General features: G+C 41.5%; 1 protein-coding gene across 1 annotated transcript in view; it reads left to right on the top strand.

Moving 5' to 3' along the window:
- The window catches only part of KCNJ3 (potassium inwardly rectifying channel subfamily J member 3), a 272,522-nt gene that overhangs the window by 26,888 nt on the left and 220,737 nt on the right, over positions 1-24,897 (top strand). The window contains exon 2 of the mRNA XM_066577424.1: positions 10,484-10,700. Coding sequence (XP_066433521.1) covers positions 10,484-10,700 — 217 coding nt within the window. The remainder of the gene's footprint in view (positions 1-10,483; positions 10,701-24,897) is intronic.

Raw genomic sequence — 24,897 nt, 5'->3', positions numbered from 1 at the left:
AAGCGGGGAATTATTTTTGGGAAAAACGGGATTCTGATTTGTCTGCGCTAAATATTTTGTCACTTGAGTCTTCTGAGGGACTTTTTTTTTTTTTTCTTTGCAAGGTTTTGTAAATTGTGTTGCTTTCCCTGAATGCTTAATCTACTCGACACACAAATAAATCATTAAGTGCTTGTACACAGTTCGCTTCTTAAGAGCAATAAGCCCTTTTTCGTTATCTGCATGGGGAGGTAGCGCAATTAGAAAAGCTTTAGAGAACCCCGCTGTCTGTCCGTGTTTCAATATACAAGACTGGCTTAATTATGGAAGGAAGGAAGAGCGCTCTCCTGGCATTCTTCGGATGATGGAGGACAGGCTGGCGGTGTTTGTATCGCGGTCCTCGTGGACCGCTGCTGTCATAGAGCTCTTGTTTCTTGGTCTAGTAGATTTGTATTGTACAATGAATGTTTGTATAGATTGTGACTTTGCTCAGTAGAAAACCAGATACTTGTCCTACGTTTGCATTGGGATCAATTTCTAATGGAGTAGTCAGGGAAGGCATGTTAAACGAGATTAGCAACTAGAGAAGACAAAAGGGCAGCGACGGCACAGCGCCTAAATAGCAGCGCCACACAGTGCACAAGGTAAATACTGTCATGGTGACCGAATAGCAGCTCCGTACATAAAGTAATGTAATACAAGTAGCATAAAGTTAGTTGTAAAACTTTTGGCGGTCACAAACTTTGAATGGCAGTAGTACCTCCTTCTTCAGCGGGGCGTGGCTGATGCACCCTATGGGATTGAACAGGTCGTACATGCTTAAAGGGGTTGGCCACTTGACAGTTTGTTACATCCATGCAAGGCTTATCCTTACATGGGCTACATGGGCATAAATATAATGTCCTATAAGGATCTGCAGCATCCACAGCTTTTCTTCTGTGACCAATATAGTATCCCAAAGGACAAAAATACAGACTGGTAGAAACACGACAAAACAAAACTAAACAAAATGTAAAGACTTTATTAGTACAAATAGCACAAAATGGTAAATAAGGTGACATAAATACAGCTTAAGGGCTCATGTCCACAGGGAAATTATATTTAGCAAATCCGTGCGGGAGAAAAAACGCAAATCTGCATGCCATAGGAATGCATTGACCATCCGCGGTTAATTAAATAGCTGTTGATGGTATTTTAACCCTTTCCAATCCACTGTCTGATGTCTAAAGACATTCTGATTGAAGGCTATACAGCTCCGATGTCAGAAAACGTCCAGAATGGTATTCTTACTGTAGGTTACTGGACGCTCTGCTGTCGGGGGACCTCTCCAGCATGCCACATACCGCAGTACTGGCTCTAGCCAGCAGATGGTGCCATTGTATAATGGCAGAAAGAGAAAGCCCCCTAGGAAATCCTGAATCCAAAACTGGATTGCAAAGGGTTAAGTGATTTGCGAATTTCATACACTGAAAAATAACCACGGCATGCTCTATTTTAATGCGGATCAAGCGTGTATGAGCTGTATCTCATTGATCTCAATTAATCTCATGCATGAAAAAAAAGACAATTATAGTGCATCCGCAGCAGAAATCCGCACAGGCCGGATTTTCCCCGTGGACATGAGGCCTAAGGCCACTCTCACACCAGAGTTGCCTTGCAGCATATTATGCATGTTTTTCTCACGCACGTAATACACGGCATTAAATCCCCATGTATTTCAATGAGGGCTCTCACAGCTGCGTAACTGGACTAAAATATGCCCATATGTTTAAGCCCAAGGCTTTCTGTTTTAAGCTTAGACCAAGTTTTATTTGGCTTAGTTTACATCAAAAGTTGCTCAAAAGTTTAGGAGTAATTTGCCACAATTTGGTAGAATTTTTGGTGCAATTTATGCTACGCCTCGTTTTTTTAAAAAAAAGACACACCCCTTTGTCAGATATAGGCACGCCCCATTGTCAGGCACAGCAAACAAAAGTGTACAGGAGTGTCTAAAACACATAGTAAATGTGGCACAAAGCATATTTGACAGTTTTGATATTCTGAACCACAAAAGAGAAACTGGGAGGAGTCCTCATGTGAAAAATCAGGAAATGTGTGCAAAGCCATTGTCATCAAAGGGTTCTATTCTCTGCGTATTGTGCGCGTAATATTCACTTGTGCAAATACGCCCCTGTAAAGGAGCCCTTAGGCATAATGTGTGTGCACTATGTCCTGTAATACAGCTTGCAGAACCATGTTGCCGCCTCTTGGTTCTGCGTGAGGTTCCAGGTCACTGTTATGTGTTTCTCTAAGAACATTGATTTCGGTGCTTCTCGTGGGCAAACTAAGTATATAGCATACAGCGTCGCATACAGTGAATTTTTTTTCTAAGTGGACTCTACATGCATTTACACACACAATTACGGACCAGCTTTTCATAGAAATCTAATGCTATTACTCTGTTATTCCTCCTGGAATAAAGAACAATTCATACATCCCCTTTGCCAGGGGGACATTTCCGGGACATTTCAGTTAATGCAGACAATGTCAGACTATGTAGGAATATAACCATAATATTTCTAGGAGGAATATCAGAGGAACAGCAAAACTCAAAGTGCTGGGATTTTATAGGGAAAGGACACCTAAGTGAAACGCTGTATTATGGATAACGCAAGGCCTTCGGGGGCAGAATCCCATGCTGCAATTGAAACAACACCAAAGTTGGAAATCGGGCATCACCTATGACGCCATGCACTAAGCATAACATTGTGCATTGTTTTTTACTGGAGTAATCTATTAGTTTTCTGTAAACTATATATGAATATATATTTGCAAGAAAAAGTAAGTGAACCCATTTGAATTATCTGGATTTTTGCATTGATTACTAATGTAACAGGTTGCAGTTGCGGAATATGATGCCAGGTGATAGAGAGGCTTTACACCAGTTGAATGAACCATGCTTTACTGAATGCGTGATAATGAATAATATGGCAATAATATACAACAGCATTATATGGATACAATTCGAAGATTGCATCCAGAGTTCTATGCGCATGTTCTGGCCTTAATTGGAGTCTTTCGAACATCCCTCTCTAAAGACTCATTTACATGCAAAGACAATCTTTCAAATGATTGAAAGATTAATAGTTTTAGAGATCATTTTGCATAAAGTGCTAATGGGCACTAATGTCCATTAGCACTTTATCAACTTCATTTGTGTGTAATTGAGCCTCCAGGAGCTGTTGCAGAGCTCAGCATGTGGTCTGAGCTCTGCAATCGTCTCCTTTGTTCTCACACTGGCTGTCCACTAAAGACAATGTAATCTCTAACACAGAGAACACAGCGTGCGATCCCCGTTATCTTTTTCCGGCTGAATGATGGATTTTAAGCTCACCTTAAAATCATTGTTCAGCCGAAGAGTAAACCATGGTAGCAATTACACGCAATGATTATGGCTTATATGCCATTGTTTCAACGAATTTTGAGTGATAATCGTTGCATGCTAATTGGGCTTTAGTAACTGAAGGCTAGTCCAGATTGAATTTCTGGGGCTATGTAATATAGTCTCACAGTCCCCTTTAGCCTTTTGATCTAACCTGACGGTATCCTATTTTGACCATTCAATTTAGTCAGGTGGTTCAAAATCGCTCCCACCGGTACAACCATCATTGGTGTTTCATCACTAGCTGCACTAGACGTTGCAGCAATTACACTAGCACTTACCATCTTGGTCATCAGAGTCTGCTAACTAGGCCAACGTGAAATGAATTGCAGGTGTGCAATATGACGTCAAAGACAGAAAGGCTATACACCAGTTCAGTTGAACAAACAATGCTTTACTGAATGTACGATAAAGAATAATAAGGCAATTACATGCAACAGCATTATTTGGATAAAGGAAACAGTTTACTAGAGTTTGATGAATGCTATAAATTGGTTCGTACTCTATGAATTGGGTGTCCTTAATATTGTGTATGCAATATAGCATTATTGTAGTCAATAAATGGTTACCTTGGGCAGGGGTAAATAATCTCAAAGATGCTGTTTGAAAATAGGAGCCTCCTCTGAAGTAACTTACAGTTGCAGGCACTTTGGATAATCAAATGACTAAATCCAGTAACTGAAATCTGCAGTCACTGTTCCTTGGCCAAATTATTAGCACAGTACCTTTGGGGAAGCTGTATAGTGAAATAACCCGTTTTGCTGGTGATGGGCCTGGGTGTTGGTACTCATGAATACACACCACTACAGCTTCAATATCCAGATACTGGCTGTTGGTTTAACTGTTTTCGCTGGTGGTCTCTCTCCCAGTGAAAGTTGGTCAGTAATTGAAGCTGACATTTTCTTGGATGATTGAATGACTTCCCACTAGCACTTGCATTGCAACAGCTGGGGAGCACCAGGAATCTGAACCACACTCTCTCTCTCGTAAGGAAACTCCAGCTCTCCAATAGCACTGGGTCAGCTCACTCCTCATAAGGCTCCCTGCTTTCTGCAAAGAACACTGTAGTCACACCAGGGTCCAGGAACATGATCTCTCTTTAAAACCCAGTTCATCAGCCAATCAGCATGCAGCTCAGGTCCTGTTAATCCACAGCAACAAGGTTAAAGTAAAAAAAAACACAGCCGTGTGACCTTTCTGAAGAGTCTAGCGGGAACATATATAAAGTCCAGCAATAATATATGTGCATGGGTATTTAATCCCTTACAATAAGTGGTCTGTCTGAATGTTTGCCTCGAGGCATGGTTCACTTCACATTAACTCCTCTTTTGTAGCCCGTTCGAGCTTCATCGTCTGTATAACATGTCTTCTGAGATCCTCTTTATTTAATGGGCAAAGCATCCGTGAAATTCACACTTCCAATCTCATCTCCTTAATACAAACACCTTTTGCCAGTTAGCTCTTGGAAAAGTATTTATCACAAAGGTTCACTTACTTTTTCTCCCCACACTGTGCATATTTACATAATGTGTTCATTAAAAGAAATGAATGGTCCAAATATTTGGAAGTTATTAGTTAGATTGTGTTTATCTATAATTGTGACTTATGGTGCTTCCACATGGACTGAATTTGCATGGCAATTAGTGTTCATTTCATTTTTTTTCATAGGTGGAGAATAGGCGTATGAGGACCAATGATCGCTAAGGCTATCTTCACATCTGCGTTCGGAGCCTCCATTTCAAAGAAAAAGTCCTGCATGAAGGATCTTTTTCATGTAAAATGCCAGACGGCTTAACGAAAGCCAAACTGACTCCATTCTAATCAATGGGGTTTATTTGGTGCCGTTCGTTTAATCAAAAAATGGATGTTTGGTCAAAGGATTCACCTCTCCTGCTTTTGTAACAGAGCAGGAAAACATGATCTAACAAAGGTGTGAACATAGAGTTATGGAATGGTAGAGTTGGAAGGGACCTCCAAGGTCATCAGGTCCAACCCCCTGCTTAGTGCAGGATCACTAAATCATCCCAGACAGATACTGTATTTGTCCAGCTTTTATTTGAAGACTTCCAATGAAGGAGAACTCACCACCTCCTGTGGCAACCTGTTCCACTCACTAATCCCACTAACTGTATAATATCTAATGTGTCTCCTTCCTTTCAGTTTCATCCCATTGCTTCTAGTCTTTCCTTGTGCAGATGAGACTAGGGCTGATCCCTTTGCACTGTGACAGCCCTTCAGATATTTGTAGACAGCTATTAAGTCTCCACTCAGCCATCTTTTTTGCAGGCTAAACATTCCCAGATCATTTAAGTGTTCCTCATAGGACATGGTTTGCAGACCGCTCACCATCTTGGTAACTCCTCTCTGAACTTGCTCCAGTTTGTCAATGTCTTTTTTTCATTTGGGGTGCCCAGAACTGGACACAGTATTCCACAGTCTGACCAAGGAAGAGTAGAGGGGGATAATGACCTCACGTGATCTAGAATCTATACTTCTCTTAATACATCCCAGAATTGTGTTTGTCTTTTTGGCTGCTGCATCACACTGTTGACTCACGTTCAGTCTGTGATCTATAAGTATGCCCAAGTCTTTTCCACATGTGCTGTTGCTTAACTCAATTCCTCCTATTCTTTATGTGCTTTTTTTATTCTTCTTGCCCAGATGTAGGACTTTGCATTTCTCCTTGTTAAATGCCTTTCTGTTAGTCGCCACCCACTGCTCATGTCTGTCCAGAGCTCTTTGAATCCACTCTCTCTCTTTTCCAGTGTTAGCCATCCCTCCTAACCTTACGTAGCCTTACATGATCATTTGTCCCCATACGCTGACTGTACATTTTCCCATTCACACAGAAAGATGTACCACCCCAGCCATCAGTGAACATTTTTATTCCCTCATAAGTGAACCAATCAGCCAATGAACAAGCATTTGCTCAATTGTTGGCTGATTAGTGGTCCCTTCACATGGCCCGATTGTTGGGGGAATCCGCTTTTGGAAAAAAAGCTTGGTCCAATAATTGGCCCAATTGACCAATCAGACCATGTTTTATTAGTAATAAGTGTAGAAATCCAGGTCATTTCAAAGGGTTCACTTACTTTTTCTTCAATCCTTATCTGTGTGTACTTGATTTTATTTCTTTTAATGAAATGTTATGCAATTTATTGACCCTCAAATATGTACAGCAACACAATCATTCAGCAGTTTAGTATTATGTTCTCTGCTATATCACAATGATAGGAAAGTCAGTCTTGAAATTCCACTGTGGGCTCATTAGGGATTCTGTTTGTAGGGTCATGTACAGTCGCTGACTACAGATCTGCAGAACATCATTCAGCCATTTGAATTAGCATACATCTAGAAGTCAATAATAGTGTCTTTCATCAGTTATTATGGGAGATATGTAAAGTTTTAACAATCTGGTAGGATTGTGTAAAATGTTTCCAGCACCGGTATTTTATTAGAGACCGTAAATCACCGGCGCTATCTAAACTAAATGGGTGGCGCTGATTATTATAGGAAAAGCAATCCATTCTGCCGAATGATGTGAATTATCTGTAAGAGTGAGTCTTGGCTGCGGTTGGTTTTATGACCGTTGGAGGTTTCCACATTAAGTACAGTGGTTTACAGTCTCCAGGCAGAGTATTTCTCCACAGGAGGCTTTGGAAATTGAACCTTTGTAATGATAATAGGTCAGTCTGTTTTTTTTCGTTTTTTTTGTACACCCGGGGAAGCTGCAGTAGTCAACAGCGGACACATCGGAGGCTTTAGATTGATAACAAAAGAGAAGGATGAAGAAATAGATGTATTATATGCTCTTCTTTTCCATTCTTCTTTTAAATACACCCAGCATGTGTCAGATAGGTACAACCATTGTTGGTTTTACAGGGTTGCTAACTGGGTGATTGGCCAAGTCCCCGGATTGCTAGTGTAATACCTCTATAGGCCTCATGTGGTGCAGAGTGTTAAGGCAGCAGTGTGCAGTCCTAAGCTCTCACCTGAAGGTTGTGAGTTCAGTCCCCTCTAGCTCAAGCCCATCCTACTGAGGTTGGTAAAATGAGTACCCAGCTTGGTGCTCATTTTACCAATAAATGACCTGAAAGTTCTGCGGAATAAGCTATACAGAAGAAATAGATGTATTATATGCTCCTCTTTTGTAGCCCTTCTTTTGTAATCCCTTCCCCTTCGATGGGCCAAACTCTGTAGGCAGGGTGACTTGCAGTTCACCTCACACTGGCATAGTACCTCCACCAAATCTTCCTAGGAGTTCTGTAAGAATGCTGGAGGGTGATTCTCTTCTATCAGGGGTTGGAATAATGCGGATGAGGTTGAACATTGCTGAGCCAAGTAAAAGGTATAACAAGTCACATAACAACAAAACAAATTTATATGATGAACCCCTTCTTTTTTCTATTTAAATTTTTACATCCCCACTTTCAAAAAATTGCAATTTTTTTAATTTTTCTGGTTACACAGCTACATGAGGTCTTATTAGGCCGCTTTCACACGGGCAACAAAATTGTGTGATTTTGCCGCGATGGCGCAAGAAGACGCATGTATGTGAAGCTCATGCTTTCCAATAGGTTGCTTCACACTAGCGATGTTTTCTCTTACGCTATATTGCAAGGAAAAAAATCGTGGCCCGTTCTATATTGCAGCGATTTGTGATTTTTTTTGTAGCCCATGTTTTCCTATGGAGTCTTTGTTTTTGTTGCATCGTGGTTTTTGTGTGGTGCGATGCAACTTCAGCCCTACTCTGAAAATAAGCCCTAGCTGTGCCCCTTCCCCCCCAAAAAGGGAATACTTACTTAGCAGGCTCAGTTTGGGTCCTCCCACTGCTCTCCGGAGCTCTGCCGTGCATCCTGCAGTCCTCCTTCATCCACACAAGATCACTTCCTGGTTGTTGGATTCATAAATTCTGCCAACAGGAAGCGATGACTCTGATTGGTTCATCCAGCGCGGCTCAGCCAATCAATGCAGTGCACCTCTACGGTTGACCTTTGACAGCGCAGTGTGGGAGACTGTTACCTGCTAATCATCATCTTACACTTTTTAATTGCACTTGTGAATTAGTTTTACATAACGATTAGTTGGTAAGAAGGGAAAGGACAGATTTCACATCAGGGTCAAAGAATTGCCAGCTACACTTCTACTGAGCATGAATCCTCACCCATTAGAAAGATGAAGTGTATTCTGGACAGAACACGTGTGCTCAGAAATGAGCGATGTTTCCCAGAAACGGTTCCACTCTTGTAAAGTGTCTCTGACCAGTATTGCAGCCTCTCCTCAGTCCATTGAAGAGGCTGATATAAGTGAAATGCACATGACGCAAGACATTGGAAGAATCTAGTCTGTGTGCGGGTATCATGGTAAGCGTGGTAGATGATGCCAACTGCCCACATAAATTCTTAGGAAAGACGTAAGGTAGATTTTTTTTTTGTTTTACACGGCACATTGTTTGAATGCAGAAAGAAGTGATGGGTGAGGGGGCGGCTGTTCAAGACTTAAACACCTCTTCCATTTTCATTCTGCACTTAGATTATGACTAATACAAAATCATATTGTCATTTTCTGTACAATAGTCAGTTTCCATGATCCGATAGCTGAAGTAACATATGGAGATACATATGTTTATACACACTGTAACCGGTCCAGCTTGCATAAGTTCATACTGTTATATTTCCCACATCTTTTCTTCTACTTCTATAAATATATTGTGAATGTTCTGTAAGGTTATTATTTGGATGGGAATTGGGTATGTCCTGAAATTCCGCTCGTGGTGGTTGCAGGCAGCCAGCAAGGTATCTTTAAAGGGTTATGTCAACACTTTTATCCCTTTTACTATTGATAAGCTATCTTCAGGATAGGTCATCTGTTAGGCTGGCTACCCAGGTCAGCTGCCCTTTTTGCTATTTTGGGCAGAAGCGGGCGTCGCTCTGCTCCTCCTGTATGAATAGCCTTTAGTTGTTTACTTTCCATCAGCACTGCAGGAGTTAATGCTTTCCAGTGCTGTGTATTTTCCATCACCACTGCAGGAGTTAATCCTCCCTAGTGCCCAGCTGCAGAGTAATTGGCTATTACTCTTCTATTTAGCAAAGCTGGGGATCCTCCTCCTTTCCCGAGTATTGGTGTGTGTTTGTCTGTCACCCAGCTTAGGCCTCTTGCGTCAGACTTCAGCATCTGCCCTGATTCCTGGGCTCTTATATGGTTTGTTTCCAAATAATTGAATACCATATGTAATTGTCGTATTGTTTGTGCTCCCCTGTGGAATAAGTTGGCACTATACAATAAAGAATAATATTATTATAACTCCCATTGAAATCAATGAGATAAATGCCTGCTATTACACTCCTGACTCTAACCGCAATGAGGCCAGAGAGGTCAATATCGGGCTCGGCTGTAGTGAGTGATGAGATCACCCAGTCAACAGGAATCAGCTGATCAACTATTAATATTCTTGCCTAACGATAGCTCATCAATAGTTGATCAGCGCGGGGTCCGCCACTCGGAACCTCTGATGATTAGCTAATCTCAGCCCCTTCGCATCTGAGTCAGATATTTACAGCTCTATCCATGTTGTAGTTGGAGCTGAAAGTGAAGGGCCACAGCAGTGAGTATGGCGCTGTCTGCTTCCTGCAGGAATCAGCTTGTGCCCAAGTGTATTGACCAGGAAACCAACTGATCATGGGGGTCGCGGCCAACAGACCCCTAGCTGATCTACTGCTAAGAACCTATGCTGAGGTCTGGCCATCAACAGTTGACAACCCCTTTAAGGGAATGGTCAACAAACTTTAAAGAAAGCAGACATGTTTTACTAATTTTGTACGACCCTGTAAAAGTTTAGTATATTGTTAGATGTTTTTTATGCATTTTTTTTTTTTGCCAGCATTAAAAGCCCTTTAAAGTTTAGGAAATCCGTCTGATATATTTCATTTAGCCGTATTAATAAAAAAACACACAACCCAGAACGAAGGACTATGTCTGATGTAATGGAAAATGTCAGTTTTTCGCAGTGATGTTGTGTGATGTCAGCTTGTCATGAAAACTGTCATTCGGGTGTTAATGTTTTTCTCTCTTCTGTATCTCCAGTCTCGGCAGACACCGGAGGGCGAGTTTCTCCCTCTCGATCAACTTGAACTAGATGTAGGATTTAGCACCGGGGCGGATCAGCTTTTTCTGGTTTCTCCTCTTACAATCTGCCATGTGATTGACGCAAAAAGCCCCTTCTATGACCTTTCTCAGCGGTCCATGCAAACGGAGCAGTTTGAGATTGTTGTCATCCTCGAGGGCATCGTGGAAACTACTGGTAAGTCATCTTCTGTCTTCTCTAAGATATGGCTACAGAACATATGTTACAGCAAGTATTCTGTTAGCTTTCTTCATTAAAAAGCAATTTCAGTCATATCTGCATATTCTTTTGCTTGTCCATAGGGGGCAGTATTACTTTTAGGTCTCTTATACAAGAGGGAATCCTATGGGGAGCCACAAAGTTTTGCATTTAAAGGACCATGGTGCAATTTTTTTTGTATGTGCAAAAAAAAAAATAAAAAAAAATTCCATTTCAGCATTAAAATGTATCAGTTCCAGAATTGGGATCTATATGATATACATTGAATGGCCGCTTTATTAGGGACCCCAATCTAGTAGCACATTGAACCTCAGAACCGCCGAGGGCCTAAACACACTCATCTTAATCGAACAGATGCAAAAAAATTCTACCTAAGGCCTCTTTACACGGAATGGTATAAACAGGCGGTAGGAGCGAACTCTGACATCTCTCACCGGTTCAAACGAGAAATTCAGGTCTTCTAAACCAGGGTTCCCCAACTCCAGTCCTCAGGGACCGCCAGCAGGTCATGTTTTCAGGATTTCCTCAGTATTGCACAGGTGATGTAATTATGGTCGGTACCTCAGGCATTGCCACAGATGTTCTTACCATAGGATATCCTAAAAACATGACCTGTTGGTGGTCCCTGAAGACTGGAGTTGGGGACCGCTGTTCTAAACGGACCTTAAATCAGGACAGTGATTGAGTTCAGTTATTTATCTGTAGACAAACGTTTGCTCCGATTGGTTCCAATTTCCTTCCTGCACAAAATACATTACTCAGTAGGGGGTGATAATGAGCACAGGGCAAAGCTGAATAAAGATGGCTTATAGTCCTGAAGCATGATGGGAATTACACGTAGAATAAATTAAGAAATATAATCAAATAACTGAAATTGCTATTTACGATTCTGTTGTCACATACTGTATATTGGAAACAATTGTGCACATTATTCCTGCTCTTCTTTATGAGAGAGAGAAGGAAAATGTGATGTAAATTGGTCTTGTACTCTTGTTGTATCATCTCGGCGATGGGTTTCCTTATGTTGGGTTTTTTATGCCAAGGAAAATTGGTGTCTACGATAATTTGGAAGCGGACGGTGCAAGATGTGAAAATACTTGGTACAGAATTACTGAGGCTATTTGAGGCATAACTGGTCGGACTTGGATGTGGCTGGTTTGGTGGTGATGTTTTCATGATGTCTTTGGGTATGTACAGTATATGAGCACAAGTCTCTGTTTGATCCGCCTGTCAATTATCTGACAGTCGGGGATCCTGGTGATGATTGTTATGTGTATTTTCTCTCCATTGTTAAAGGGACTCCGTCATCAGGTTCATGTTGCCCAAAGTAGGAGCAGCATGACCCCGGGACAAGGATGCCTGTTGCCCCTCTCGGTGTTTTCTTCTGCAGAAGAACGAGTGCACTTTGAAGTTCGGCTGAGAGCTGAAGTCCGAGTCATAGGGGTGGACCATGCCAGCCTATCCCTGCCTGCTGCATGCAGACTGACAGCACTTCTACCTGCTAGTGTGTAGGGAGAGAGCTGCCATTCTACATGCAGCAGGTGGGGAGAGGCCGGCGTGACCCGAACCTCCGCTCCCAGCTGAACACCCATGGGGCAACAGGTATCCCTGTGACAAGTTCATGACGCCTTTGGTTCAGGCAGCAAGAACCTGATGACAGAATGCCTGTTCTTGTTAATGAGTTGGGATTTAGGTGCTTTCAGAGTAGAGATGAATTAAAGTGCTTAAAGGGATTTTCTGCCCTTTTTTCAACGGATGAACTATCCTCTTGTAGATCATCAGTATTTGATGGATGGGTTCCGCCACTTGGGATGCCCGTCCACGACACCTGTCCACTGATGACAATATCTAGCCACTCTACAGTGGGCCAGATGATCAGCTCATGGACAGAGATCCTAAGTGGCGGAGCCTTATCCATCAACCATTGCTAACCTATCCAGAGGATAGTTCATCATTGAAAAAAGGGAAGAAAACCCCTTCAAGGGAGTTTTTCTATCGGAAATTCTGCATATACCTGATGCCTATCAATAATCTAAAGCTGCTGGGCCAAAATGCAAAATCTGTAATGGGGTTCCACTTTTATAACATAGGCAGACTGGTTATTAAGCCCCCTAAGTCTCCTAGACCCTGGTTCTGCTGCAATCTGTTCACTCCCTATAGCATTTCTTCTGGACTGAATGGTGGTCCTACTGTAGTTGTATCTGCTTCAAAGCACAGATAACCATGTATGTGCATGTCTGTCTCCACTGAAGCCTGTGGGAAGTATGGAAAGTACAGAGCTCTGTGTATATGCCATGAGAATACCCCTATATAGTGTATTCCCACTACATTGTAACTCCCAAAATACAGTCTACCACCAATAGTTCCTGCATTCTGCTGTTGGCGCTTGTAAAGCAGCAGCCCAGTATTTGATCTGCTCTTTGCAGATCTTCTATATTGCACGAATGTCTCCTTGAGGTGTATACAAATGTGAATTATCTCAAGCAGGACATGTAGAGATCCTCTTTTATCACAGGTGAATGAACCACATATGTCTTCACCACAGATTTCAATCAATGACACCCAACTAGACCCCCCATTGCCTACAATGCAGTTGCCAAACTTCTTTCCAAATTCCAAGAAGCAGGTTCTATCTTCAATAAACCAAAATCTGGACGAACAATAGATAGAAATCTGTGGTGATGACACTTGTGCTTCATTCACCTGACATCTCAACACGTTCTGCTTGACATAATGCCATCATTCACGTTGGCTGAAATGAAGAATAATCACTGTGTTAACAATGAATAAAGTTATGCTAAAATGAAGCACACCATTGTTTTTTTTCTGGTGAGATTCTCTTCCAGTGTGATGTATCACACACCTACCTTCCCAATGGAAAAATTAAAGTTAAAACCAAGATGGCAGCATTCAAAATGGCTGTCATGTTGGTGACATGGCCTAACAGGTTTTCCCCTTCCTCCACAACTTGTATGTAAAATTGCATTTCCGTCTGCCAAACTGTTTTCCTTCCATATGGGTATTTCCACACTTTTGAGACACCCTGTATATAACGGTCCTACAAAGACCCTAATCCTATAACTCTGCAGACAATTTAACTACTTCAATTTACGGCAGTTTACAAAATGTATATAAATCTTTATCTGTTTGACACCCATGCATGTATATTGTCAGATGTATATTGTCCTATCTATCTCATATCTATCTATCTATCTCATATCTATCTATCCCATATCTATCTATCTATCTATCTCATATCTATCTATCTATCTATCCCATATCTATCTATCTATCTATCTATCTATCTATCTATCTATCTATCTATCTATCCCATATCTATCTATCTCATATCTATCTATCTATCTATCTATCTATCTATCTATCTATCTATCTATCTCATATCTATCTATCTATCTCATATCTATCTATCTATCTCATATCTATCTATCTATCTATCTATCTATCCTATATCTATCTATCTATCTATCTATCTATCTATCTATCTATCTCATATCTATCTATCTATCTATCTATCTCATATCTATCTATCTATCCCATATCTATCTATCTATCTATCTATCTATCTATCTATCTATCTATCCCATATCTATCTATCTATCTCATATCTATCTATCTATCTCATATCTATCTATCTATCTATCTATCTATCTATCTATCTATCTATCTATCTATCTATCTCATATCTATCTATCTCATATCTATCTATCTATCTCATATCTATCTATCTATCTCATATCTATCTATCTATCTATCTATCTATCTATCTATCTATCTATCTATCTATCTCATATCTATCTCATATCTATCTATCTATCTATCCCATATCTATCTATCTATCTATCTATCTATCTATCCCATATCTATCTATCTATCTATCTATCTATCCCATATCTATCTATCTATCCCATATCTATCTATCTATCTATCTATCTATCTATCTATCTATCTATCTATCTATCTATCTATCTATCTATCTCATATCTATCTATCTCATAGCTATCTATCTATCTCATATCTATCTATCTATCTCATATCTATCTATCTATCTCATATCTATCTATCTATCTATCTATCTATCTATCTATCCCATATCTATCTATCTATCTATCTATCTATCTATCTATCTATCTATCTATCTATCTATCTATCTATCTATCTATCTATCCCATATCTATCTATCTATCTATCTATCTATCTATCTATCTATCTATCTATCCCATATCTATCTATCTATCTATCTATCCCATATCTATCTATCTATCTATCTATCTATCTATCCCATATCTATCTATCTATCTATCTCATATCTATCTATCTCATATCTATCTATCTCATATCTATCTATCTATCTATCTCATATCTATCTATCTATCTATCTCATATCTGTCAGTCTGTCTATCTATCTATCTCATATCTGTCAGTCTGTCTAGCTCATGTCTGTCTATCCCATGTCTGTCTGTCTATCTAATGTCTGTCTATTTATCTCATGTTTGTCTATCTCATATCTGTCAGTCTATCTATTTATCTATCAATCTATCTATCTATTTCATGTCTATCTATCTATCTCCTATCTATCTATCTATCTATCTATCTATCTATCTATCTATCTATCTCATATCTATCTCATATCTATCTCATGTCTGTCTGCTGTATGTCTGTCTATCTATCTCATGTCTATCTATCTCATGTCTGTCTGTCTAACTATCTCATGTCTATCTTCCTGTCTGTCTGTCTATCTATCTCATGTCTGTCTTCCTGTCTGTCCATCCATCCTGAGGATTGAATCCTTATTGCCTTCTCCTCCGCAGTGTTTGGTCTAACACTCCCTTCTGTATCTATTTGGTTAAAACTTCTTACAAGCCCGGTTTGGCAGACCCCGGCACCAGTCACGCTGTAATAAACAATGGCTAATTACTTCTATGTAGAAAAGCTAGAGTGATTTGTAGTGTTTTGGATTTCAGTGAATCTTGCTCATACCATCTGTTTAGAACTTAATATCTTAGGAATAGTCTGCCCGTTTGATCATTTAGGATGAAGATATCAGTTTTTGTAGTTTATCCCTTTTAACAGAGCACCTTTTTAGAAAATAAACCCAATCGCAGTGGTCGTCCGGTGTCAGATAGCTGGTATTACAGTGCTGGCCCATCCATTGGGTCAGAGAATAAGCATTTTGATAGCACTAAGCATAGTTGACGTGTAAGACCCCCGACACACTGGGGTATTTCGGGCCATGCTCTATCTGTGTTAATCCATTGACAGCACGCAACCCCATTATAGGGCTATGAGAACATACACACTGACGTTCTTTCATGTGGACCATCACCGCATGAACTATTCTTGTTCGCATCACAGATGAGAAATAAGACATGCTAATGCATGTCAGTGTCCTGCCTGTCCCTTAATTGGACATCACATCTAGAGGAGTCTGTGTGCTCTCCGTTGCGAGTTGAGACTGATCCTCTTGGGTACAACTTGCACACAGGCGGTATGCCGGAGGCCTTAAAGGTGTGTTTACATGGCTGATTATTGGGCACAAATGTTAATTCCCCCAATAGTTGGCTCATGTAAATGTGCAAAAGATCAGCTGATGAATGTGAAAATGCTTGACATTTCAGTAAAAACATGGATATATATCCCAGCATACGTGTTTGAAGCGCTAGCATGTTTCGAGCAGGAGCTCTTATGGCCCTCTTACATGGGACAACAGTCGGGCACAGAAGTGACAACAGTCCTCCCAGCGATATAATCACTCCTGTCCTTTCACACATGAGCGATAACGACTTAGTGAATAGAGGCTCCCACCCCCCAACCTCCATATACAGTAAACAGGCAGTCATTCATAGATGAACGACTGCCTGTTCACACAACCTGATCGTTGTTTGATTTTTACAGCATGGCTGCAGAAGATGAACAACAAGCAAATTATTATTTGTCGTTCAGTCCCTACCAGATTCCCACGATCCGGCGAGAATGGAAACGATTATCTTTCAGTCACGGCATAAGGTGATCTTATGCTGACTAAGGGTGAAAACAGACAAACATTTTTGTGGAGGTTTATGCGCACATGAGAATTGTGCTCTCAAAATGCAATGAAGCGATTTCAATGGGTTTGTTCTCACAAGCATGTTTCTTGCGCGCAATTCCTCCATACAAGAAAAGATAGGCCTTGCCCTATCATTCTGCTTTTTTTTTTTGCGCTGGGTTTGAAAAGGAGAAGATATGAAGCCTTTAACTTCTTCATATGCAAATACGCTCCGTTCAAGCGTATTTGTGCAAACGTACGTCTGTTTAAGCCCTGAGGGCGAGCTCACACAAGCTTATATGCAGAAACGTTCGTGATAGTGAGACCTTCATAGCACAAAATGTTGCGTTATCACATGTGTATCTGTGCTGTTTATTCTTGTTTTCTGCAATGCCGGAGACCGATCACACTGGCGTGGGACACACCCGCGCTGTGATATAAAAGGCTGTGCAGCCTAATTAGTCACTGATATTAGTGATTTCCCTCCAAAATTGCGCAGTTCATGAGTCTTCACAGTAAAGTATGTATATTTTCACCCGTGTGCTGCAGTGTAGCTATTTGTAAATATATAGTATTGTTTTTTATACACTCTGGTTGATACATTTTTGTGGGCTCTAGTATATTCATAGGTTGTATGCACTGTGGGAAATCCGCAGCAAATCCTCCATGTGGGAACATAGCTATAACCAGGGACGTAGCTAAAGGCTCATGGGCCCGGGTGCAAAAATTTAATCTTGGGGCTCCCCAATTTGTATTAATCCCCTATAGCATTCCCATATTTCAGCACTAACAGAACCTCCCAGATCGAATATTCTGGACTATCAGTAGGTCATACACTGGGGGGATTGTCAGCTCACTTGGATTATATAATGTGGATTTTGATGTGGTCTTCGATGCAGAACGTGGTGCGGATTTGCTGTAGATATTTGCATCCTAAGTAATGTATATTCAAAAAACAATATATATATATATATATGTGTGTGTACATATATAGCACCCAAAGTGCACAATAGAAATAAACCCCTAAGTACCGCTCAGCAGCATGTATGTTTGTACTTGCAGATGTGGGGAGACACAGCTGTGATTTAGAATATCCTGTAATAATGGGAATGATAGATGACAAGTACATCTTAATAAGAGATCTGTATTTCTGTAATGAGGTCATCACTTATTCTAATTACTTTAAGAAGGAATAATGAATCACATAAGATCAGTGTTACCGCAGCATCACATACTGTAGAAAGGTAGGAGCTCTCCGTAGGTGTGTTGTACATTCTCTGTTTTAAAGGGAATGTATCATCTTTATTTTTTACGGATTAAACCAAAGAGTGAAGCATTTTCCATTTTTCTAATTTGTTTTTATTTTCTGATTGTAACATTTTTCATTCTATTTTCTGTCCATATCTCGGGGAGGCCACCTTGCTTCAGCTGCTCTTAATAGTATTTAGGGATACAGGGGATAAATTTATTAAGTCCGGCATTATAAATGTCAGTCTTATAGGGGTATCTTTGTCAATGGATGAAATTACAAGGAAGGATGAAAACTGATAGATCGGTGGAGGTTTAACCACTGGGACCCCCAATCATCCCGAGAATAGGGAACGCTACACCGCTTCATTAATTTAAATGGGGCTGATAAAATTAGCAAAGCATAGCGCTCGACTGTCTATGCCATTGAGATGAATGGCGCCATGGCTATGTTTGCACGATCAGCGGACTATTCTCAACTATATTACAGAAATGGAAGAGAGGTTCCGGCACTATAATATAGGGAAAGCATGAGTCCCCCGTTCTCGGGAACAGTGGGGGTCCTAGTGGTCAGACCCCCACTGATCTATCAGTTTTCACCCATGGAGTGGATGGGTGAAAAATTGTAATTTCATCCACTAATTGGAATACCCCTTTATTGGATTTTCCCCAGAAAAAAATGTGCTTAATACATCAAGCTGCGCTCGCCTCTTTATATATTAGGAACATCTCGGCAGCTCCATACGCCTACACTGTAATGTACACCAAGTGCGATCTGGTGTACTTTTCTGGTACAAGTTACACCAGTTTCTGGAGTAAATTATATATAAATGCGTTTATCCTGGGCAGCCACTCCCCATCCCTACAAGCCACAGTGTAAAAGCTTTATGAATAACCCCCATAATTAAAAGTAACCTCATGGATACAATGGATAAAGGGGGACCCATTGACTTCTATGGAGGAGTGTTCTGGGCATACTCTGTGATCTGTGTAGTTAGGGGAAGGAGATGACCCGTGACCATCACCTATTGTGAATGGTACACATTTGTGCTCCTGGGACCTATAGTTATGCAGATTTCCAGCAACATACAGCTGCAGGTGGCGTTAATTTGGCTGGCTGATGGTGTGGAGTTCTCCAAACAGCCAATCACCACTGGTTTGCTGCATATAATGGCCAGCCCCTCTTGCTGGAGGGTGCTGGTCATTAATTAATTTGCTATTTATTTCCTTCCCTCTCAGAATCCTGTTTTTTGGAGTCATGCATGTTCTGCTATGGTGTAAGTTGCATGCATGAGGTTCTGGGTGGGATTACCTTGTCTGTTGGTTTCATGTTCAGTGTCCAAGTACAGAAGCTCACAAGCCTGTGTCAAGGGTCCTCATTGCCTTGTTAGTCCCTACTCTACCAAGACAACTAAAACCCAAACCGAACCCTGCCTACAAGCGGGGCGATTGTCCCAATAGAGACGGCCCCATGTTGGAACCTCTGGGCCTGGCTTGCCATAGATGGTAACTGGCAAAAATACAAAACAAGGAAATTACAACATACAAACTGAACAGGACAGTTCACACCAAGTGTCTGGTGACCTATAACAGACACTGAACATGTCACTGTTCAGACCAACAAACAGACAAGGAAATCCCACCCAGAACCTCATGCATGCAAGCAACACCAAAGCAGACCATGCATGACTTCAAGCACCAGAGTCCCGAGGGGAAAAGAGGTAAATGACAAAGGGATAAAAGACCATTTTTTTCCATTTTATTTCAATTTATAGCCTCTAAAAATGGGCAGAGTTGGAAAACCTGAACTGACTCTGACGCAGGTGTGAAAGCAGCCATAGTGATCTAGAGAGGATATAGCACAGATGATCAAATATGAGGAGATATGGGATGAAGGTGCCACCCAGTGAGATTGAGTTGTATACCACTTCCCTTATTACACACTCTCCATGGGATCGTCAAATGCGATGACGCTTATACACAAGGCACAGGAACTATGGAAATTGATTGCAGATGACAGGGCTTAGTGTAACCGTGATACTAGAAAGGTAACAGATGGCTGTGATTTTGTGTCAGTGCGTCATCTTGAGACCCCGTACATATGACCGTCATTTGAGAGCTATACTGCTGCTTCTTATTTCATGCCCATATAAGCTGTAATAACTGTGAATTGAAGCTGACACGTCTCTTATCTTACCTCATACTTCTATTGACTGTAAGTTTTATTACTGATTCATTAACTCCACATATGATGAGCATAATATACAATTAGCAGGAAGAAAACAGATCAGAACAAGGACCTTTATTAGATATATAGGCCGGTATAAGTCCTCAGTGACACTTCAGTATTTTGGATCTGGCGTGAGGTCTGTAAACAGAAAAGGGCGGGAAGGCCTGTTCTTGGGGTCTGTTAACAAGGTGTGGGGTTTGATCTGTAAATAGAGGGGTCTGGAGCTTGAAAAATGGGGGGCTGAGGTCTATAATTAGGGGGGGAGTCTAGTCAGGGGTCTTTAAACAGGGCCGTTCAATCTGCACTATGAGCTATGATAGTCATTGCTCATCTTTTGGGCTGCTAAAGGATGAGCGATGGCGATCATCGCTAATCGTGCAGGTTAAACAGCCGCCGTTCCATAGTGAATGGTGCCTGTGCTATGGGAATGGAGAGGGTCGGGGGAGCAAAAGAAATCTCCTGCACTGCCCCGCACCCCTGCTGGCCGCTCCATGTGCGAACCAATTGTGCTAGCTCCACGGGAGCGTGGGGATACAGGGAAGAGTGTCGGGCATCTTTTGTCTGACACTCGACCAATGTAAATGGGCCTTAACGGTATCTGACACCTCGATTTGCATATTATTCCATCCTATGGGGCAATTTGGATTGTAAAAATTTTTGTTACAATGATTTTTGAGCTAATATTTAAATTAAAAGCATTCAAATGTATTGATATGGATGGAAAATGGATCTGTCACACAATAAACCATAAGTGTCCCTCTTTGATTGTCCAAAAAGTTGGGAGGCCTGCCAGGGACTGTAAATTGGAGATCTCTAGTCAAAGTTCTGTAAACAAGGGGTCTAGTCAGGTAGTCAGGGGTCTTTAAATAGTGGGGGCAGGGGCCTGTATACTGGGTGGGAGTCTCATCAGAGTTCCGAAAACAGGGAGATCTGAAGGCTGCTACAGAGGAGGCCTGGAGTCTGTAAAGGGTGGTGATGGGGGGGAGAAGTGATCCAAGATCTATAAATGAGGGGGGGGGGGGGGGGGGTTGCTCCAGGGTCTCTAAGTGTGGGTTTGAGGGGATTCATGGTTCTGTAAACAGTGTGACCTGGAGTCTGCAAACAAGGCAGGGATCCCCAGAATCGTTTCCTTTGATGGGCCCAGTCAATAACTGTCCATTTGTACTGCTTTACTTGCTATGCATGTGATGTATCCCTTGATGACCATATTAATTAAAACACAGCTGGCTTTTCAGAATTAGACCAGATCCTCATTGGCTGTTTTGCTGCTGTTTCTACCCAAGTTGAGTTCTGTCAATCCAGTTTTACATGTTGATTTTCCTAGTTTTCTGCTGTTTGCAATGCACTTACAGGTGGGAGGATATCCTAAGTAGCCATTTTACCAGTACTTTACCGGCCAGGATCTTGTCCCATGTGTCAAGGCTTTTCAGGCACCGACTGGGCCTGACGTCACAGCATCAGTGTCAGACCATGTGATACGTGTGTAAGCGCACATGTAGTGTCATTTGGTGCTGGATGCTGACAAGGCAACATCTCCCTGTGGTTTTCGCACTGATAGGCCAACGGGATGGTCATTTGTCTTAGTCAACCTATCAGTGTGGTTCTGTGGGTTGTTAGTCCGACTCATATAATGCTGGTTATACTCTAGTGTGTCTGATCAAGTTCAGTGTTTCATCCCACCTTTCTGGATATATCTTTTGTAGTGTCAGTTTTGTATTTAGAATTTAGTTTGTGTCTGCTTGTTTTGTGCCCTTGTTCTATTGTAGTTCTCCTTGAACATAGTCCATTGCCCATGGTTTTTGCGTATCCGTTTGTTGGTTCTGTTTTGTTCCTACCATTGTTGCCTCTTTCCCACAAAGGGACGTGCAAGGAGGTCCCCAGGTTTTGTTCACAAGGTCGCCCTTTTCTGGGTGGGTGCTCTGCTTTATAGGCTGGATTGGCCACTCTAAATCAGAGAGAGTCCCAATCTCTCCTATGTTTGTTGTCTAGTATATCAATATCTCCATAAGCTTTTGGTGTGCCTCACGTCTCCCAGTGTCCCCCATCCTTTGATGCTCTCTCAGTTTAGGCTTGGTGTAGACACCATGCTGCCTTGCACAACCCTGCTCCAATCATCTGGAAGGCAGCATCTGCATGCCTAACCCTCTTTTGCATATAGTAACTAGCAGTGTTCCCTTCTCCTTGTTATTAGAGAAGTCAAATGCCTAACAACAGGCAGTGGATTGCAAAGGAGCTGGAAGGGAGACCCCTAGTGACAGTCACTTAAAACTTGATTTTCAGAGGTAAAACATTTTTTTTTAATGCATTTGTATTACAAGAGTGATTATGCACACATAGACTGTTAGATGAGCATAGGTTGTGTGACGGGCAACTGTCCATTCAATTTCAGCCAAGTGGCAATAGTAGAGAACCGTTGTAAATCTTTTCAGTCTTGAGACTCCTTATTATTCTGCTCTTCTTACTCTTTATTAGGGCAAATCTAGCTTATGAATGCTTGTCCTTTTCTCAAGACCCCTTCATCATATGAAGACGTGTTTACACAGGCAAGTGTGATGTAGGACAGTGAAAATCTGTCCTGCATTGCACTCATTAACTAGCAATTTTTCTGTGATTTTTCAGGTTTTTGCACAATGCATCAATGTACATGTATTTTTTATGTATGTTTTTCACACACATGACAAAATAATCACATGTGGTTCCAATAGTTGAAATGGTAAGTAATGCATCGCATTCACCTGAAAATTACATGGCATGCAAGTATGATGCGTTTTTTTCTTGCTGCCATAGCAAATAATGGGCAATTCTTGAACAAGATTCTCCCAAAAATAGGGCATAATGCGTTTTTGTTTTTTTCATCCTTGACTATTGGTCTAACAGAAAAATTGCGTGTGTGTATATTAATCTATTCAAATGAATGGGTTCTTTTTGCATGTCCTGCTCGCAATTGGACAGAACTCACATGTGAAAATCACCCATGTAAATATGGCTGGAGTTAGAATGGCAAACATTTTCCTATGCAGTATGCTGGCGACTTGAGCTGCATGGGATTTGCTGTTGGCGGTTTCTACATTGTAAACATTTTCTACATCTCTATTTTCTACGGGAAATCAATCTGGCCTTTACATAATCTATTTGCTACACTGAAGCAATTTTGTAAAGAACACTTTATCTATGAAATGCTCTCCTGTAGCCTGCAGATTGCTCCTGATGTCGCCTTGCGGTGCATAATTATATTATCTGACCCTCTGCAAATTTAGTAGAATGTGTGGGTTACAATAATATTGGCCCAACAGATTGTATTATCTCCGCACTTTTAGCCGATAATTGTCCTTCTATTCAGAGAGGTAATATCTTCCACCAGTCTATGCTAATTTCTTTCACCCTTAACATTCCCATCTGTGTCTTTTTCATGTTTTTTTTTTCTTGCTACTATCCCATCTGCTTTCTATCGTTTCCATCTTGTATTATCACCTTATTTACCCTATTACAGTCCTGAGAATTAATCTCATCATGCACATTTCATTTGCCAATACACGTTTTACTGTCCGCCCAATTCTGTAGCCGGGCACAATGAGGCACAAATTTACAAAAAAAATATTGCACCCAGATAAAATATTAGATTGCTGCAAAACCCGGCCCGCAGTTATGTCTCAGATGTGTAAATGATTATAGTTGCAGTCTTATTAGACACTGGGTCTAGTGACCAAAGGCCATAAAAGTGCTTCCCTCGTTGTCTAATATAAAGGCTCTCAGAGGTTATTTTTATGCAGTGTTCCTCCTGTTGAGAGATCATTGACCACTAGACGCCTCTACGACACACTTTAAAGGGGTTGTCCCGAGGCAGCAAGTGGGTCTATACACTTCTGCATGGCCATAATAATGCACTTTGTAATGTACATTGTGCATTAATTATGAGCCATACAGAAGTTATAAAAAGTTTTATACTTACATGCTCCGTTGCTGGCGTCCTCGTCTCCATGGTGCCGACTAATTTTCGCCCTCCGATGGCCAAATTAGCCGCGCTTGCGCAGTCCGGGTCTTCTTCTTTTCTAAATGGGGCTCCGTGTAGCTCCGTGTAGCTCCGCCCCGTCACGTGCCGATTCCAGCCAATCAGGAGGCTGGAATCGGCAATGGACCGCACAGAAGCCCTGCGGTCCATGAAGACAGAGGATCCCGGCGGCCATCTTCAGCAGGTGAGTATGAAGACGCCGGACGGCCGGGATTCAGGTAAGCGCTGTGCGGGTGGTTTTTTTAACCCCTGCATCGGGGTTGTCTTGCGCCGAACGGGGGGGGGGGGGGTTTAAAAAAAAAAAAAACCCGTTTCGGCGCGGGACAACCCCTTTAAGATATTTGCCCAATCAACAGACTTTGAGAGGAGGAGCATCATTGGAATGAGAGGAGCAAGATGTTAGTTTCGACAAATTGCCCGCCATTTAGGCCATTCTGCCCGAGCTTCTAGGAGTTGTTGGGGGCAATGGTTATGTGAGGGTAAATACACATGACGAACAGGCTACGAATGGCACATACAAATCACCAGCAGAGAGGATCCTTTGATCTGTCAACAAGCATGAGCAGATTCAACAGTCTCCTTGTCCACCATTCACATACAGGTGGCACCTCCGTTACAGACCCGT

This window comes from Eleutherodactylus coqui, chromosome 8 (assembly GCF_035609145.1).
Source record: "Eleutherodactylus coqui strain aEleCoq1 chromosome 8, aEleCoq1.hap1, whole genome shotgun sequence".
Taxonomy (NCBI): domain Eukaryota; kingdom Metazoa; phylum Chordata; class Amphibia; order Anura; family Eleutherodactylidae; genus Eleutherodactylus; species Eleutherodactylus coqui.
The sequence above is the reverse complement of the archived record's forward strand: the minus strand, read 5'-3'. Positions and strand labels throughout refer to the sequence as shown.